The sequence below is a fragment of the Stigmatopora argus genome, chromosome 2 (assembly GCF_051989625.1).
Source record: "Stigmatopora argus isolate UIUO_Sarg chromosome 2, RoL_Sarg_1.0, whole genome shotgun sequence".
Taxonomy (NCBI): Eukaryota; Metazoa; Chordata; class Actinopteri; order Syngnathiformes; family Syngnathidae; genus Stigmatopora; species Stigmatopora argus.
In genome coordinates, this window is record NC_135388.1 from 23,360,227 (window position 1) to 23,378,389 (window position 18,163).

Genomic DNA, 18,163 nt, shown 5'->3' on the forward strand with positions numbered 1-18,163 from the left:
TAAAAGAACAGACTCAAAAGGAACCTGTCGATGGTTATTTCCTTTTGTCTTCCCTTCAAAATATTCCGAAAATGATGCACACAAATGTCCTCACAATAGGATAACGCACAACAACTTGCCAACGAGAAGTAGTATATACTCCTCTCGTATTGTCGAGCAAGCTCCTCTGCCATTCTGCACTGACTAACAGGAAAAAAACACTGGGAAAAAAATGCTAAGCTCTGCCCAGTGCTCATAGAGACATTACACGCAGGAGTTGCCATGGGAAAGACAGTGCCCATGATGTTCTTATGAGCAGCCTCTCGCGTCCGCTGTATGCTCGTATATTAAAAATTGTCTCATATCTCAAGATAAATATTTTCTCGAAATTTTACTCTTATCTCAAATTGCTCGTATGTCGGAGCACTCGTATGGCGTGTTAATTTTCTTTTTGAATCACCCTATATACACATTGTATTTTTAGATTCTTCTACAAAAATGTCTGGAGACTGTGGGATGAAGAAGATGAAGATGATGACTTTGATTACTTTGTCCGTTGTGTAGAACCTCGTCTTAGACTGTGAGTGCATTTTATTGAGTAATTTAAAATTTATTAATATTTATGAATCCTATGAAATATTTTTATTTTGTCAGACACTATGATATTTTGGAGGAAAGAGTACCATCAGGCCTTGCATCAGAATACAAGATCGTTTTGGAAAAATGTACACAGTGCTTTCAGCAGTTTTCACTGCTACGCAGCAGCCTCAGCAGTGATTCTGACTCAGAGCTTGACAATGTCTCCATGGTGGAGGGCCTGAAACTTTGTGAACAGCTGGATACATTCAAACGGAAGCTGTACTTCATTGAGAATCCACTGTTGCGGCAAGTGTCATTTTACTTGTTTCTTGTTGACCAACAACAAAATAGTGGATTTAAAAAATAATCATAGTTCACTTTTTTAAAAAAAAATTTGTCACTCCAGGTATTTGCTGGGCTACAAAGGTGGTAATGCCCGACATCAGCTCATCCAAAGTCGTGGGCTGAGAGAATCAGGCATTAAGGTTGCCCATGTGGTCACTTGCTCCTGCACCACAAATCAGCTCCTTTCCCTCCTGAATGACAGACTTCTCCATGAGTTTTCTTCTGAAGACACTGAAGTCCAGGTATCCACCTTGTCATCTGTACCATTTACGGTTGTGCTCTTTTATCCTTTGAAATCTTAAAAATATGTTTTTCGTCTGATTTATGTCTAAAAAGAGTGAATTGATTTTTCTTTTTTCTAATTTTCTATTTTCGTGTTTGACATCAAGTAGTGCGTGGTGTATGCTGGAATACCATGCATGCTGCAAACTTTACATCAACGAATTTAGAGGCAGTCCTTCTTGGTGCTTTCGATTTATGAAAAGACGTAATCTCTCCATCCGCACACGAAGTACTATTTCACAGCAACTGCCAGCTGACTACTAAGAAAAGCTGGCCACTTTCCGCACATAGTGCAGAAACAAGATTACTGAAAAAAAGATCCGGCCAGAGCATATCATCAATATGGACGAGGTTCCACTCGCCTTTGATATTCCTCTGAACCGGGGTGGGTAAAATGGGGCGAATGTTTTACCTTGACCTTAACTGTGTCATAAAATAATAAAACTTAACCTCGGAAAAATTTATATAACGGTTGTTTATTCATTTTGGGAGTGAAGAGTTTTCAGAAGGCTGATTTTGTAATCTATTAATAAAGTTTGCGTTATAATGCGGTGCACCTTTATATATGCAAAGCATTTTAAAATGTGTCATTCATTGAAGGTGCGCCTTATAGTGTGGAAAATACGGTAATTCCTCGAATATCGCGGTTAATGTAGACCAGACGTGGCCGGGATAAACGAAAAACCGCCAAGTAGGATCACCCCCATTATTACTACCACAATACATGTTTTAGCGCTTATACATAAATACAAGTACAACTATCAAATTGTATATTTATTAAACATTACAGCTATAAGCATATCAAAAGACTAATGTATTAATATCTAAATATAATCTACATTAATACCTCGATTATCGTGGTTAATGTGGACCAGACATGGCCGCGATAATCGAAAACCGAGAAGTAAGGTCACCCCTATTAAAAATAAATAAATAAAATAAAATTCTTAAGTGCTGAGGTCCTAGTAGCAAGAGTGGCTTCTGGTTACGAGTTTCAGCGTAGATTTTCACATTTTTATGAACTTTAAAAAAAAAATCCCCAGAAAAAAATCTGCGATGTAGTGAAGCCGCAAAAGTTAAAGCGCGAAATGGCGAGGTATTACTGTGTATATATAAAAATGTACCGTATTAGTCTGCCTAGGTGCCTGAACGAAAAGAAGGATATAACCTGCCTTTTAATGAAAACATAGGAAATGTATAACGAAGTGGAATTTTCTTTAGCATTTTATCTGTTTATCTTTTCTCTATTTTGAAATAATTGACAGTATCAACATTCGCTTGCGTCATGACGTCACGGCGCACGCAACGGCGCCATTTGGTCTTGAAGTCATCGTGGCACGGCGGCGTCAATTTGGAGTCTTTTGCATGTCGTGTTTTTATGCGCATATAAGCCATACCCTTGATTCAGTCATCATTTTTTGTCCGACAAAAGCGGTTTATATGCGAGTAAATCCGGTATTTTTTCAAATTGAATAATTTGAAATTTTGCATTTACAAAGACAAGCATATTAACTTATGATATTGACCCTAATTATATGCTTTTGATTCATACAGTATCTCAGAAATACCATGTGTGATGATTTTTCTCAAGATTTTCCCTTCAAAGTAACACATTTGTACTCCCTATTAAAACCATAAATATGGAGGTGAAAATTGTGAATCAGAGGGCAGCTTATACACGAGAAAATGTAAAATTCAACAATTTAAGGCAATTTAAAGGGTGCGGCTTATGTGCGAGTAAATACGTTAGATACATAGATACACAGATGCATACGCACAGACACAGTGGGGCAAATAAGCATTTAGTCAACCACCAATTGTGTAAATTCTCCTACTTGAAAAGACTAGAGAGGCCTGTAATTGTCAACTTGGGTAAACCTCAACCATGAGAGCCACAATGTGGAGAAAAAAACCCTGAAAATCACGTTGTTTGATTTTTAAAGAATTTATTTCCAAATTAGAGTGGAAAATAAGTATTTGGTCACCTACAAACAAGCAAGATTTGTGGCTGTCAAAGAGGTCTAACTTCTAACAAGGTCAAACGAGGTCTCCATTTGTTACCTGTATTAATAGCATGTGTTTTACCTCATTACCGGTATAAAAGACACCTGTCCAAAACCTCAGTCTCTCACACTCCAAACTCCACTATGGCCAAGACCAAAGAGCTGTCGAAGGACACAAGACACAAAATTGTAGACCTGCACCAGGCTGGGAAGACTGAATCTGCAATAGGTAAAACGCTTGGTGTAAAGAAATCAACTGTGTGAGCAATGATTAGAAAATGAAAGATACAAGACCACTGATAATCTCCCTCGATCTGGGGCTCCATGCAAGATCTCACCCCATGGCGTTTGATTGATAACAAGAACAGTGTGCAAAAATCCCAGAACCACACGGGGGTGACCTAGTGAATGACCTACAGAGAGCTGGGACAACAATAACAAAGGCTTCTATCAGGTAGACAATGCGTCGCCAGGGACTCAAATCCTGCACTGCCAGACGTGTCCCCCTGCCGAAGCCAATACACATCCTGGCCCGTCTGCGGTTCGCTAGAGAGCATTTGGATGATCCAAAAGAGGACTGGAAGAATATTATGGTCAGATGAAATAAAAATAGAACTTTTTGGTAGAAACACAGGTTCTCGTGTTTGGAGGAGAAAGAATACTGAATTGCATCCGAAGAACACCATACCCACTGTGAAGCATGGGGGTGGAAATATCATGTTTGGGTCTATTTTTCTTCAAATGGACCAGGGCGACTGATCTGTGTAAAGGAAAGAATGAATGGGGCAATGTGTCGAGAGATTTTGAGTGAAAATCTCCTTCCATCAGCAAGGAAATTGAAGATGAGACGTGGCTGGGTCTTTCAGCATGACAATGATCCCAAAGACAGCCTTGGCAACAAAGGAGTGGGTTCGTAAGAAGCATTTCAAGGTCCTGCAGTGGCCTAGCCAGTCTCCAGATCTCAACCCCATAGAACATCTGTGGAGGGAGTTGAAAGTCAGTGTTGCCCAACGACAGCCCCAAAACATCACTGCTCTAGAGGGAATCTGCATGGATGAATGGGCCAAAATTCCAGCAACAGTGTGTGAAAAGCTTGTGCTTATTGCCAACAAAGGGTACATAACAAAGTATTGAGATGAACTTTTTGGTATTGACCAAATACTTATTTTTCACCATGATTTGCAAATAAATTCTTTAAAAATCAAACAATGTGATTTTCTGCTTTTTTTCCACATTCTGTCTCTCATGGTTGAGGTTTACCCATGTTGACAATTACAGGCCTCTAATCTTTTCAAGTAGGAGAACTTGCACAATATTTGGTTGACTAAATACTTATTTGCCCCACTGTAAATATATAAATAAACAAGCGCACGGTAGATTCGACACGGCATACATTATAAAAGCCAGATGAATACGAGCTCTTGCCTTCTCCATTTTTGTTGCGAGTTAATTTTCCATCGGCGATCCAGCGGCGTTTGCGAGCTGGTTCTTACTGGTACAGAGCTGCCAACTACGCTGGAATTTCCGGAGTTTACCAGGAAATGCAATGCAAACTCTAAGACTCCGGACAACCTCCCAAAACTCTGGAAATCCCCAAAAAATGTTACTTACATTTTTTAAGCTACTTATTCGACGACATATCCTATGTTGACGCCATCTCCAAATGGACCGACATTTGCACATTGCACATGTGCGACTTCAGCGTTACTGACTGTAAAACGCACGTAGAAGGACCCAAACACAAAGATAAACTTATTTTCATTATGCTGTGTTTTCAATAGTTGGCAAAAACACAATATTTCAATTTATGTACAAACATGATTATAACAGTTTGATTTAAATTGTCCTACGCTTATTTATTTTATTTTAACATTTTATATCGATTCTGCGTGAATCGCACTCACTCCGAAAATACTATGGAAATGGGACAAGGGTTATCCTGAATTGGGGTCGACGGAGGTTGGCAGCTCTGCTGGTATGTTTTTTTTCCAAAGCACAAATACAATTTTCTAAATTCTTGGGGTTGTGTTAACAGGTGAATGTGGCTATACCAAGCCACACGTAGCCTTTCACAGACTATCCTTTTGGGTAATGTTGTCACATTGCTTTTCGTAGTCATTGTATGTTTGTGTTCATGCTCATGTAGTTTCATCGAGACCCAGTTTCTGCAGTGGATTCATGCCATCAGGGTGACGTGGTCTTTGTTTTACCCGGCATGTACAGTGTTGCCAGCTCTATTTTACTTCCAGACTCCATCACGATAGAGGGTATGAAGTATTTTATATTTGGTTTAAGGCAATAATGTGAAGCCCCTTTTAAAAATAGTCAAATCCTCAATTTTACAAACTGTTGACAAAGTCAAAGAAGTGTTCCTAAGATTTTAGAAAATATATTAAGAACAAATGACATACAATGTATTGTACAGCTCAATTATATCACACGTACTTTATTTTCATCTCAGTGTCTGTTTACACACCGCCAATTTTTTGATTAAGGTCTATAGTCATAGAAAGTACCTGTAAAATTTACAATTAACCTCCCACACGAGAGTCCCAAATGTGTTTCTAACCCTATCTGACGGCTCTGACACATGCCCACTCAAAGATACTGTAGTAATGTAAATAGTAGACACTGAGCCTAGCTTTATAAATGTTTGACTATTTTAGTTGTGTTTGATGGGTTAAAAAGGAAAAGAAAATTCAATAAGATGTTATCATTATATATGTCATTATCTAGTGTTCTAGTATAGTTGTACTAAGTTCATTTTTTCTTGTTGTATAGACAGTTAGTTTAAGATGATTTTTTTTAAAGTTCCTATAACCTAATTTAAACTCTTCTAAGGATTTGGATCCCCTGATGAGGTTGTGTTCGAGAAGAAATACCACGGAGACTCATTTATTGTGTCTACAGGAGCTGACGTCAGAATGTTCAACATTAAGTTAATTCAACATGATGCAATTGAGGGTATTTTATGTGAGTATTCAGTTTAAAAACACAGCCTGGTATCAACTAAATCTTCTCAAAAACATGATTAGTGTTTTTATTGGTGTGCATAAATGTGCACATGCTTAAGGGATAGTTCTTGTTTCGAGTCGGTCAGGTAGATGAATCTTAAATACTTTATATTGTGTTCGGAACAAAGTTAAGCTGTTGTGCAAAAATGACTTGCTCTATACCCATTGCCAAACACAGCTTTGCTTTCACATTGTCACCAACAGTTGAAGTTCGCAAAATCAGAAAACCTTTAATTCATGTAACCAAAAATTACCAATAGAACTACTTTAAATTAATAATTTTACGACTTCTCTCTCTTTATATCAGGGGTCCCCAAACTTTTTCCTGTGCGGGCCACATAACTTTTCCCTTCTCTGATGGGCGGCCGGTGTCAGTTTGTAACAGAAAAAGTGTGACGATCGTAGGGGAGCTTAAAAAAAGTATTGTTTTCCAGAAAGCCACACAACCAAATAACCCTTTCCAGGTTCTTTACAGAAAAAAAGTCAGGAAACAAATAATAACACTATTAATGAAATAAATAATAACTAAATAACCCTCTCTGAGTTCTTCACAGAAAAAAAACAGGAAATAAATAACACTATTTATGAAATAAATAAGAACTAATAACTCTCTCTGGGTTCTTCATAGAAAAAAAGCCATGGAACATTAACTTTCTGTTTTGCCATGCACAATCTTAACAGATAAAAGTTCAGCTCCGTTGTCAGAGCAGAATCTCTCTGACACATATGAGCAGTCTCTTAAAGTTCTTGTGTTTCTTCCTTGTAATCCTTTTGTTCCAATAGGCTTGTAGACACCGCTGTTTGCAGCTCTCTCATCAACTTCCCTGTGAAAACCACAAAGGAAGCAGGTTGAGAAACTGAACTAAGTGAAACCGCACCTACACAGCACAATACATTTCACTACCAGTATGGTTGTAAAGATGGATTTTATCCCAGTAGATTTTATTATGATTATATTTGTTTATGCTCAGAATGACTCATTCAAGTCAGAAAAGTGAGCTTACCTATGTATGTTCATCAGTGTGAACTGTGGGCCTGCATCTGGCTGGTGAGAAGTTGAATATCAGGTTCCATTCTAGTTACAGCCAGTTTCAAGCACTGATGCAAATGTTCATCTGTCAATCTTGATCTCATCGGAGTTTTCAGCAGTTTCATGTGAGAAAAGGTTTTCTCGCAGATATACATGCTGCCAAAAACAGAGGACATTTTCATTGCGTGTTTTTTGATGTTTGGATATGTGTCGTTTGGGAGGGAGGCATAGAAGTCAATGAGACTGTTGAGCTTGAATGCGTCTTTCAGAACATCACAGTTCTGTAACTCAGCCAACTCAAACTGATATGAAGGCTGGGCTTCATCAATGTCGGCAACAAAGGGGTTCTGAAAAAGACGGATTTCTTTTGCATGACCATGTAGTTCAGTGAATCGCACACCGAACTCCGCCTTCAGCATTTCCAGTGTTTCCACGCACTTTTCAGCTGGGAACGGGACCGCTGGGTTCTCTGTCGACAGGTTTAGGGTAGCAGGAAGATGGACAAAGTTGCGCTTTTTCACTTGTTCCAAAAGCAGCGCTAATTTCACCTCAAATGTTTTTATGTGTGAATACATGTCGCAAATGAGTTTCCCTTTGCCTTGTAGCTGCAAGTTAAGGCGGTTAAGTATTTCTGTCACGTCTGTTAAAAATGCGAGGTGCCATTTCCATTCTGGGTTGATCAGCTCTGGGACCGTTTTGTCTTTTAAATGAAGAAATGCGTTAATTACAGGTAGAAGCTCGTAAAAACGCCTCAAAATTCTGCCCCGGCTCAGCCATCGGACCTCTGTGTAGTACAGCACATCTCCGTGCTTAGACTCCAGTTCAGACAGGAATTCTTGGAACTGCCTGTGTTTAAGTCCCTTTGCCCTGATGAAGTTTATGCACGACACCACAACCTTCATTACAGAATCCCACGTCAACACTTTGCAGCACAGTGCTTGCTGGTGAATTAGGCAGTGAACTCGTAGCGGGGCGGTGAGACCCTTTTTTACAACTCCCGGTTCATGCATCCTATTAAACCGCGAGTTTCGCCCACCATGCTAGGAGCCCCGTCAGTCGTGATGCTAGCCAGCTTTGACCAGTTCAGGTCCAACTTCTCCATGGTTTGGCACACTTTGTCAAAAATATCCTCTCCCGTTGTGGTCCCTTTGAGACTTTGGAGAGCTGCCAGATCCTCGCATATCTCAAAGTTTGCGCTAACTCCAAGAATAAAAATGAGCAGTTGCGCTGTGTCTTGCACGTCCGTGCTTTCATCCAGTGCTAATGAAAAAAAGTCAAATTCTTTCGTCTTCTGCTGCAGCTGGGCATATACATTACTCCAGATTTCTTCAACGCGTCTGGTGATTGTACTCGCCGACAGACTTACGGCATTAAATGCATCTTTCTTCTCGGGACACACTTCCTCCACGACAACATCCATACATTTCTTAAAACTCTCCGTCAGTGAAAGGCTTACCGTTGCTTGCTATCAGTTTAGCAACCCGAAAGCTGGCCCGAACGGATGCCTGGTTCAGCTGAGCTTGGCGTACAAATGTATTCTGCTGATAGTAGTCCACTTTTTAGCTTTGAGAGTTTGTCTGCTCGTATTTGACCTTGCACGCTATCGTACTTGTCTTTGTGACGGGATTCATAGTGCCGGCAAAGATTGTATTCTTTGAATACTGCCACCGTCTCTTGACAGATGAGACAAACCGCCTTTTCTTTGCATTGAACAAAAAAATAATCGTTTGTCCACTGCAGGTTAAATACCCTGCATTCTGAATCAATTTTTCTCTTAACTAACCTTTTCGCCATTATTCCGTTCTCAAACAGGTTCAGGTTGCACAGTTTTTATATGCTTGAATAGCATCGCAATAGCGATGGCCCCAGGGCTCCACCCTCACCTGCGATCGTCCAGATGTCTCGCTAACACTCTGCTCGCGCATGCAACGGTAGAAGTGCCCGCATGCATCAAAGGGAAACACTCTCCCCGCGCGTGTCACCAAAGAAGTAATGCGAAGGCCCGCTTCACTGGGATGATTTGTGGGCTCAGCAGGGGTGCAATGAACCAAACACAAGATTAAAACGTCCCAGTCTTCAAGGCCAAATAGGAAAAAAATCTGATAGCGTCTCTGGTATTGTTCAGAGGGCCGGTCCAAATGTGCCGGCGGGCCGTATCCGGCCCGCGGGCCGTAGTTTGGTGACCCCTGCTTTATATAATGATTTTAATCTGATAATACAGTGGTACCTCTTATGAAAAATCCAGTTTTGAAATCCAGACTTAACATAGCGCCAAAGATATGTTGAAAATCGTATTATTATTATTAGGGTCAATATCATGAGGAAGTTAATATGCCTGTCTTTGTAAATGCAGAATATCAAATTATTCAACTTGAAAAAAGAAATGAGTCTATCTTGATGAGAATCTGATGCTTTCTAATTACACAAATTACAATTTTCTTACCAGAAGTTCTTGTGGCAGCCATATTGGTTCAAATGTCAAAATATCTCAATTCTTTCGATGGTTCATATTACTCCAATAGTAGTCACTTTCGAACAAGAAATAAAACGAAAAAAAATCAAGGTGGAATTTTGTTTTATTTCAAAATCAAGATACATATGTTTTTTTCTTGAATTTCATTTGTAGACGTCAAAATAAATTTTGTTTAACGTTTTTTTTCTCTTTTGAAATCAATGACCGTACCGGTCGCATTCGTTTGCGTCGTGATGTCATTGCGTCATAACGTCATGGCGTCGTCAACTTGCAGTTTCTTGCATGTCGTGTTTTTATGCGCATATAAGCTGTACCCTCGATTGAGTCATCATTTTTTGTCCGACAAAGGCGGCTTATATGCGAGTAAATACGGTATGTAAATATGTGAAGAAAAATACAATTCAAACTAAAATAAAAATATTAAGGTAGCATGGGGTCCATGAGACATTCAATCACATCTAATTACAAGACATACCGCATGAGTGACTAGTTTTATTTCTTGCCGGCACGCTACTTATTGCGATCAACCCAGCAGACCTTCACCCTAAAAATAGCCTCCCCGCGAATTCCGAGCATTACGGTATATCCATTCAAAACATCCTAGGGGAATGGCAAGGCATTTGACTGCAGCAGTTTTAACCCTCAAAAACACTCAATACTCAAAGAAACAGCACATTACAGCTATACAGAGGAAATGCATGACGTGAATGACAACAGAATGCGGGTGTGAACGCTTCGAAAATGGACTGAAGCCGTGGATCGAACACAATTTAACAGCTTTGCTAACGGATTGCTAGCGGATGGCCAACATAGTAGTTCGGGCAGGCAGCGTCGCACGAGTTACGTGAGTGACAATTTGGAATGAATTGTCGATGCCGATATAACAGCGAGGAGAATCAATGGCTTGGGAGTGATGCATGTTGCGAGTAACAATGGATTGTGGATGACTGGGCTCAAGTGTCGGCCAGCACTGTTTGAGCTTTTGCCAAAGCTGGAATCAAGTTCCCGGAATACACAACTCTGACTGACAGTGGAGCCTAGCATGTTAAACACCCAACTCTTTATATCAGAGTGTACCCTTTACCTCAATAACGCATTATCAAACTTAGTTTTGCTTGTGCTGTCTTTAAAAAAACACGCTAGCGGCTAGCCTAACATATGCTAGCAGCTAGCATAACATACGCTAGTGGATAGCATAACATACGCTAGCCTAGTGTAATGCTAGCGCCTTTTCAAATGAAGCGTCCTATGGATTGACAAAAAACTGAAAATATACCCGCAAATGAGACTGAACCCTACCACACGGTGCGTTTTATAGGTGTGAAAATACGGTATATTTTCTGTCCTGTATGTCTGGACAACTGCGATGTCAAATCTAGCCTTGTGATTGTGATTCACTGCTCTTATTTCTTCAACCATGATAAGAGGGAGAGATGGTAACTGGTTGGGTGTGTGTTGCAATTAATTTTTCAAATATGTTGAATAAAATAATTAGCACTTTTTGCAGACTCGGATTGAATTGAAGAACCTGTACTTCTGGGGGGAAATAGGCTTAGTTAGCCACTGTTTGAATCAATTTAGAAAAATAACTTTTAACCTCAACCTATCATTCAGATTTTTATTTGTATTATTGTCCATACTTGTCTAGGTGTGAGAAATGGAAATATTTCCATGGAGAATTGTGTGCTCCAATGTGAGACCACTGGAGTTGTTGTCCAAACACCTGCCTGCCTCACTATGAATAAGTGTGATCTATATGGAGCCAAGGTATTTTTTTGTTTTTTGTTTTGTTTTTAAACAAAGATCAATATTAATTTGTCCTTTTGTAGGAGGTCTAATATTCCTACAAATGATTAATTTAGTCATTGTTAGTCATTTGCTCTAGAATACAATTATACAATAATAAAATACTATTGGTTTTCTTTCTGCAGGGGGCTGGAATTGAAATTTATCCTGGAAGTCGATGCACCTTAGTTGGCAATGGCATCCACCACTGTAAAGATGGAATTCTCATCAAGATTAATCAACAAATGGTGGGTGGAGTCACATAGAGCAGAAATTTTAAACTGTGATAGTCAAAGAGCCACACCAGCAGTGACCTGCCTAAACAGACAGACACACAAACACAAAAACACTCAATTAAAACCATATTATTCATCATAGCATTTTCTTCCCCTTACCAAACAACAATGTGTTCATTTCAAGGTAAGTGTCGACCCTCAACGCACACATCAAATGCAACGTAGCCAGAGGTAACACATTGACTACCCTGGAGGCTGCTGTGGGACCTGTCTCTCCCTGTCTCTCGCTCCCTCTCTTTCGCTCTCGCTCTCTCTCGCTGATAGGTTCACCATTTAGGCATTCCCAAATGCATGCCGTAATAAAACAGACATCTGACATCTCTAGAGACTAATGACACTAACTCACTCTCGCGCACTCTCGCTCTCCCGCTCTCTCGCTCTCTCACACACAAATATACACATAACTACTGAACTCACTTCAGAAACACTGGTAGGGGATGTGTAATATCAATTTATGGAGTATTAAAATAACACAGACATGCTCAGTCAGGTATTTTTTTTCCAAACTATCTCACATATTTTGTTACCTTGTTGGAGTGATGGTATGATAAACTTAGTGGGATTTCTGGCTTCTTTTCTTTCCAGTAATCCTCTGCAAATCAGGTTTGTATTCAGTTGTAGCCACTCTGAGCAGTTTCTTTACATCAGAATGGACTGGTGCTTTGTTTTCACGTGTTTCAAAGTAGAAAACAGAGACTAACAGACCTATATTGACGAGAACATAGACAGCAGCTTGAGAGCGCCACATGGGTATTTTTCAATTGGCACAGCTCTCCAAAACATAAGATGGCCTTCTTTCAAAAGAGACTGTAGTATGTCGTGGTCACGTTGCTCAATTATTTCTATTCCACTCGCTGTGCCATCAGTGACGTGGGGTTTTCAGGCAGTTGGTGTCAGCATTAAATAGGTTGATTAGAAAAGAAATCTGTGGTCTTCTTCTGGTCCAAGTCCTCAAACCGCAAAGTAAACTTGACTTGAAGTTTTGTAAGTTCTTTCACATATCCAGCTATATTTGCTTTAACAGTGGTCTTCTGCTGGGTGATGCGCAAAGAAGGAAAATGGGATATAGTGGTACCTCGAGATACGAGCTTAATGTGTTCCGGGACTGAGCTCGTACAGTGGGGCAAATAAGTATTTAGTCAACCACCAATTGTGCAAGTTATCCTATTTGAAAAGATTAGAGAGGCATCAACATCGTTAAACCTCAACCATGAGAGACAGAATGTGAAAAAAACAAGCAGAAAATAACATAGTTGATTTTTAAAGAATTTATTTGCAAATCATGGTGGAAAATAAGTATTTGGTCAATACCAAAAGTTCATCTCAATACTTTATGTACCCTTTGTTTGCAATAACGGAGGCCAAACGTTTTCTGTAACCCTTCACAAGCTTTTCACACACTGTTGCTGGTATTTTGGACCATTCCTTCATGCAGCTCTCCTCTAGAGCAGTGATGTTTTGGGGCCGTCGTTGGGGAACACGGACTTTCAACTCCCTCCATAGATTTTCTATGGGGTTGAGATCTGGAGACTGGCTAGGCCACTTTGGATATTTGGAATTCTATGTCGTGCACTGATCTGCCGAGCACAGGTTAAGCATGCTCTGCTCTCAGTTCACTGGTGTCATGATCTAATGGGCCAAGATCAGTTTTTGGATTCCAATCAGTGTTCCCTCTAAGCTGCGCGCGTGCGCAATTGCGCACTACTCTCGTCTTCTCTGCGCAGCAGCAATCATATGGCGCGCAGTAAAAAAAAAAACATCTGATTTTTTTTATATATTTTTTTTTACCCCTTTCCCCATGATGGCGCCGTTTAAGCGGCAGCCAGTGGCAGTAGCTCTGTCCACTTATGTTTTTCGTGTTTTACAGCATGTTTTACATGAAAAATTAGAGGGAACATTGACTTGCACCTGCTTGTGGCAGGTGTGATACTGGTGTGCCCATAGCGAGCAATGATGATGTCGTGACCGGATGATTCGCCTAAAGACGTTTTGCCGACGGACGTTTGACAGACGGACAGGTCGCCGAATGGACGTTCCGCCGAACGTTCATTCGGCGACCTGCCCGTCTGTCAAACGTCCGTCGGCGAAACGTCTTTAGGCGAATCATCCGAGTACCGATGATGTCGCTCACACTGGTACTCGGTGCGCTCAGGGAGGTTGACTTTCTGCTCAGACCAACGAAAAATTACAGGGAACATTGATTCCAATCCCCCCTAATAACGTGCCAATCACCCTTTAACGCGGCCATCCAAACTTGTTGTGTTTCCACCCCATTTAGATGATAAGATCGCCTGATGTCTTCCATTTGTAGGACAAATTCCGCCACATTCACTTTATGCGACGTGACAGTACAGCCTTTTTCACGTCGTCCTGTGTCCAAGTTCTATAAATCAGGATAATAGGGGGCTGCCCAACATCCACATTAGGGTTGGCAACCTAGATCATGGGATATTGTTCAGAAAAAATGTCACTTGTTTGTGGCGCACTAGGCTGGGCGGATAACGTTTTTCCCCATGATTTTCATCTACGGGCCCCCCTGACCTGGTCAACCGGTAAGGTGCATATGTCGGAGGGGGCAACGACGGATACAACTGCGTCTCCACTGTACTCTCCGATAATTTCCCCTCGACCTTTTCCCTTTTCAGGCCTCCTTTTTTACTCACCGGACCCGTCTCATCATCTTCATTTCTGCGGAACAAAATAGCATGTTCTGCTTTTCCAGCCTCACTTTTATCAACATGCTCATTACCACTCCACTCAATTTTCTTTGCATTTCCATCGCAACATTTTTTTTGCCATCAAAAACCAATAATTGGTATCATCATATCCATCCTTCTCCATTTTATATAGATCACCCCTCCGCTTAGTGCATATTTTATCCTGCAGGTCTACTATTTTATGTATATTAAGCTGGCCGGCAAACCCACATTTGTTTATCCATAAGTTTAGGTGTTTAACCCTTGAAGCGCTTTGATTTTTGACACATTTCCAATCTTAACACGGGAGATGCTGTTTCGGATTGTCTTCATTAGCCGCCTTGCTATTCGATCTCTCCATTTTAAAGTTAGGTGTGCAATTAGGTAGTAATTTTCCCTTCCTCCTTCGTTTGTTTTTCTTAGTCTATCACTACACACGCAACACACAAGTAAACTCTCGGAGCTTAAGTACCGACCGGCTTAGGTACAGGACAAACGCTGACCTCACAGTTTTATAGACTAATGCTCTGTCTCTTCACCTGTTAGGAACTAGTATTCACAGGGTTTTACTGTCGTCGTCTCCCGGACGCGATCTTATCCATTTAGCAAATGGACCTTCACATGAATGCTTCCCCCACATTCGGAAACGGCTCATAAATGGAAACATTCACGTCGACTTTCCAGAGATGTCTTCAACTCTTTTAGGATGAGTCTTCAACCATCGGGAACCCAGGCGCTCAGCTGAATTCCAGCCCGCAAAGGTTCTTAGATGACGTGGCCACGGTCTTTCCCAGATGTCGACTCAGCGCCCGGATTCCTTCGGTATATTGACTCCCAGGCTCGACGTACCAATATGATAGGTTCATCAATAGGCATTCCCAAATGCACGCACAAATTAAGAGACAAGGCAATCTTCTGGGTTTTAATGCAAGGAGAATCGAACCTTTCAGGTCTCTGCCCGGGTTCGTTCTGCCGTCACACGCATCTTTTCCTTGTTTATTAGCTTCAAGAACCCTAGTTACAATGGACATCTCAACTCTCAAGGGAAGGGTGGGAAACAGAAGTAAGACGTCAAATAGTCAAAACAACTGAAGGTCATGTGCAGCCGAAGGATCATCTCCACATTCCAGCAGTCCAAGTGGATCCGGCTTCCCTTTTGTTTAGTCTATTTAAGCATTTACTGTAGTAAGCGAAGCACTTTCTTCATTGCAAGCAAATATATAATAATGTAAGACTAATAACCCTAACAGAGACACACTCGTTTTAAATTTTTATACTTTTCTTCCCGGGTTGGCTCTATTTGCCCCGCCTCCACCCTAACTTTCAGATGCAAACTATCGAGTTGTTTGGTTTTGTCTTCCCTTCAAAATATTCCGAAAATGATGCACACAAATGTCCTCGCAGTAGGATAACTCACTAACACTTGCCAACTTGCCCGGGTAGTAGTATTCCTCTTGTATTAGCGAACAAGCTCCGCCATTCTGCACTGACTAATGGGGGAAATAAAACACTGAAAAAATGCAGCGCCCAGTGCTCGTAGATTACATGAGGGAGTTGCAACCAGAAAGACAGTGCCCATGGTTGGATTGGATTGAATAACCTTATTCATCCTGTATTCGGGAAATTTCATTGTGACAGTAGCAAGAAGGGGGAATGCGGATACAGAAAAAAAACCACATAGTTACAAGTTAGACAGTACAGTCACAAAGGCCGCAGAACAACAAAGCAAAAGCACAAAGTAAAAAGCAAAGCAAAGTAATTGGGATCATTAAGAATCACCAAATCAAATCATTAAGACAGAAAATAAGCAAAAACACAAAACGAACAAGAGTGGACGGAGCTATCACCACTGGCTGCCACTTGAACGAAGCCATCTTGGTTGCGGTAGCAAAAACGGATACAGACTCAAGAAAAAGACGTTGTAAAGTTAGATAAAACTGGAACCACACACAGGAAAGAAGTCTTCCACAAGATGGGGAACTTCTGCAGACTGAGACCGAGGTAGAGAATATGCAGAGTCACTCTTCCAAGCTTATCCGCACAGTTCCTCAGTAGTCTGGAGCTGAAGACAACAGTAGCAGAGTAGAAGCCCTCGACTCCGTTTCCGGCCTGGTAAGCGCCGACAGCTCTTCCATCTTATCCCATGATGGAATGGTTGGTCTGAAGCGTTGCTTCTTCTCCCGGCACTTTTGTCCAGCTTCGAATTTCCAGCGGTATTAAGGTGTTGCTCCTTCTGCTGCGTATTGTAACAGCTAGTCCCATGTGTATGACAGCGTAGGCATGGCTGAATGGTTCCAAAAAAGAAGTAGCAGAAAGCAGAAAGAAGCCAGGCTAACAGAACAAAGAAAGTTGAAAAACATTAAAGTATAAAGTACAAAGTAAAGTGAAAATGAATGTATTAAGAAATATTAAAATTTAATAAAAAAAAGATAGGTCTGTAAAACATGAAAAACAAATAAGAGTGGACAGAGCTACTGCCACTGGCAGTGATTGGATTGGATAACTTTATTCATCCCGTATTCGGGAAATTTCATTGTGACAGTAGCAAGAAAAGGCATAGTTATAAGTTAGACAGTACAGTCGCAAAGGCCGCACATGGCGTCATTCTTGGGGAAAAAAATGGTGATTGTTCATGTATAATACATCAAAATACATGATGTTCTTATGAGCAGCCTCTCGTGTCTGCTGTATGCTCGTATATCAAAATTTGTCTCGTATTTCAAGATAAATATTTGCTCAAAATTTTACTTGTATCTCAAATTGCTCGTGTGTCGAGGTATGACTGGATATACATGTTTATATGTATGTATATGTATATATATATATATATGTGTATATATGTGTATATATGTGTGTATATATATGTGTATATATATATATATATGTATATATATATATATATATATATATATATATATATATATATATATATATATATGTATATATGTATATATATGTATATATGTATATATATGTATATATGTATATATATGTATATATGTGTGTATATATATATGTATGTGTATGTATGTATATATGTATATATGTATATATATGTATATATGTGTGTATATATATATGTATGTGTATGTATATGTATGTGTATATATATATGTATGTGTGTATATATGTATGTGTATATATATATATGTATGTGTGTGTATGTGTATATATATATATGTGTGTGTATATATGTATGTGTGTATATATATATATATGTATGTGTGTATATATGTGTATATATATGTAATTACTTTTGTCACAGCCTCTGCAGATGCAAATTAGCTTTTAGCTATTTCTGTTTTTTGTTTCTTTTTAAAATCACATGTGAAAATATTTTTCTTTTCTTTAGGATTGTCGCTTGAAAAATACGTCAACCACTTATCTATGTTAAGAGTCTACTGTTGTTAAATATTGCACATTTTCAAAATTACAGGATTTAGATGTGACACCCTCAATCACCATGGATAATAATGTGATTCATAATAATGAAGACTATGGGGTGATTCTTGTGAAACCCACTCAAAGGAAAAACAGCTTTCATCTTGACAAATGTAACAACAAAGGTAAGTGTTCGAAAGACTTAAAATATGTTCATCTTTTTTAATTAGCTACAGTACATGTAGAAACTGACAATACAGCCATCTTGTCCAGTTTAAAAATGGGTCAGATCACATTCTC

At 39.9% G+C, this 18,163-nt stretch overlaps 2 protein-coding genes across 5 annotated transcripts in view; one reads left to right on the forward strand and one right to left on the reverse strand.

Moving 5' to 3' along the window:
• The window catches only part of shcbp1 (SHC SH2-domain binding protein 1), a 42,259-nt gene that overhangs the window by 13,185 nt on the left and 10,911 nt on the right, over positions 1–18,163 (forward strand). For both annotated transcript variants that reach the window (XM_077594843.1, XM_077594844.1), the window contains exons 5-12: positions 464–559; positions 634–864; positions 965–1,145; positions 5,335–5,455; positions 6,030–6,161; positions 11,354–11,472; positions 11,637–11,738; positions 17,919–18,048. In XM_077594843.1, coding sequence (XP_077450969.1) covers positions 464–559; positions 634–864; positions 965–1,145; positions 5,335–5,455; positions 6,030–6,161; positions 11,354–11,472; positions 11,637–11,738; positions 17,919–18,048 — 1,112 coding nt within the window. The remainder of the gene's footprint in view (positions 1–463; positions 560–633; positions 865–964; positions 1,146–5,334; positions 5,456–6,029; positions 6,162–11,353; positions 11,473–11,636; positions 11,739–17,918; positions 18,049–18,163) is intronic.
• The window catches only part of spg21 (SPG21 abhydrolase domain containing, maspardin), a 57,509-nt gene continuing 44,960 nt past the window's right edge, over positions 5,615–18,163 (reverse strand). The window contains exons 9-10 of one of the 3 annotated variants that reach the window (XR_013298945.1): positions 7,207–7,388; positions 5,615–7,026 (exon numbers count right to left, since the gene is read on the reverse strand). Coding sequence is in view for 2 of the 3 variants with exons in the window: in XM_077594845.1 (XP_077450971.1) it covers positions 16,619–16,813 (195 nt within the window). In the remaining variant the exon portion in view is untranslated. Of the gene's footprint in view, positions 7,389–13,903; positions 16,814–18,163 lie in introns of those variants that run through there. The other 2 variants (XM_077594846.1, XM_077594845.1) reach the window with 2 other exon arrangements.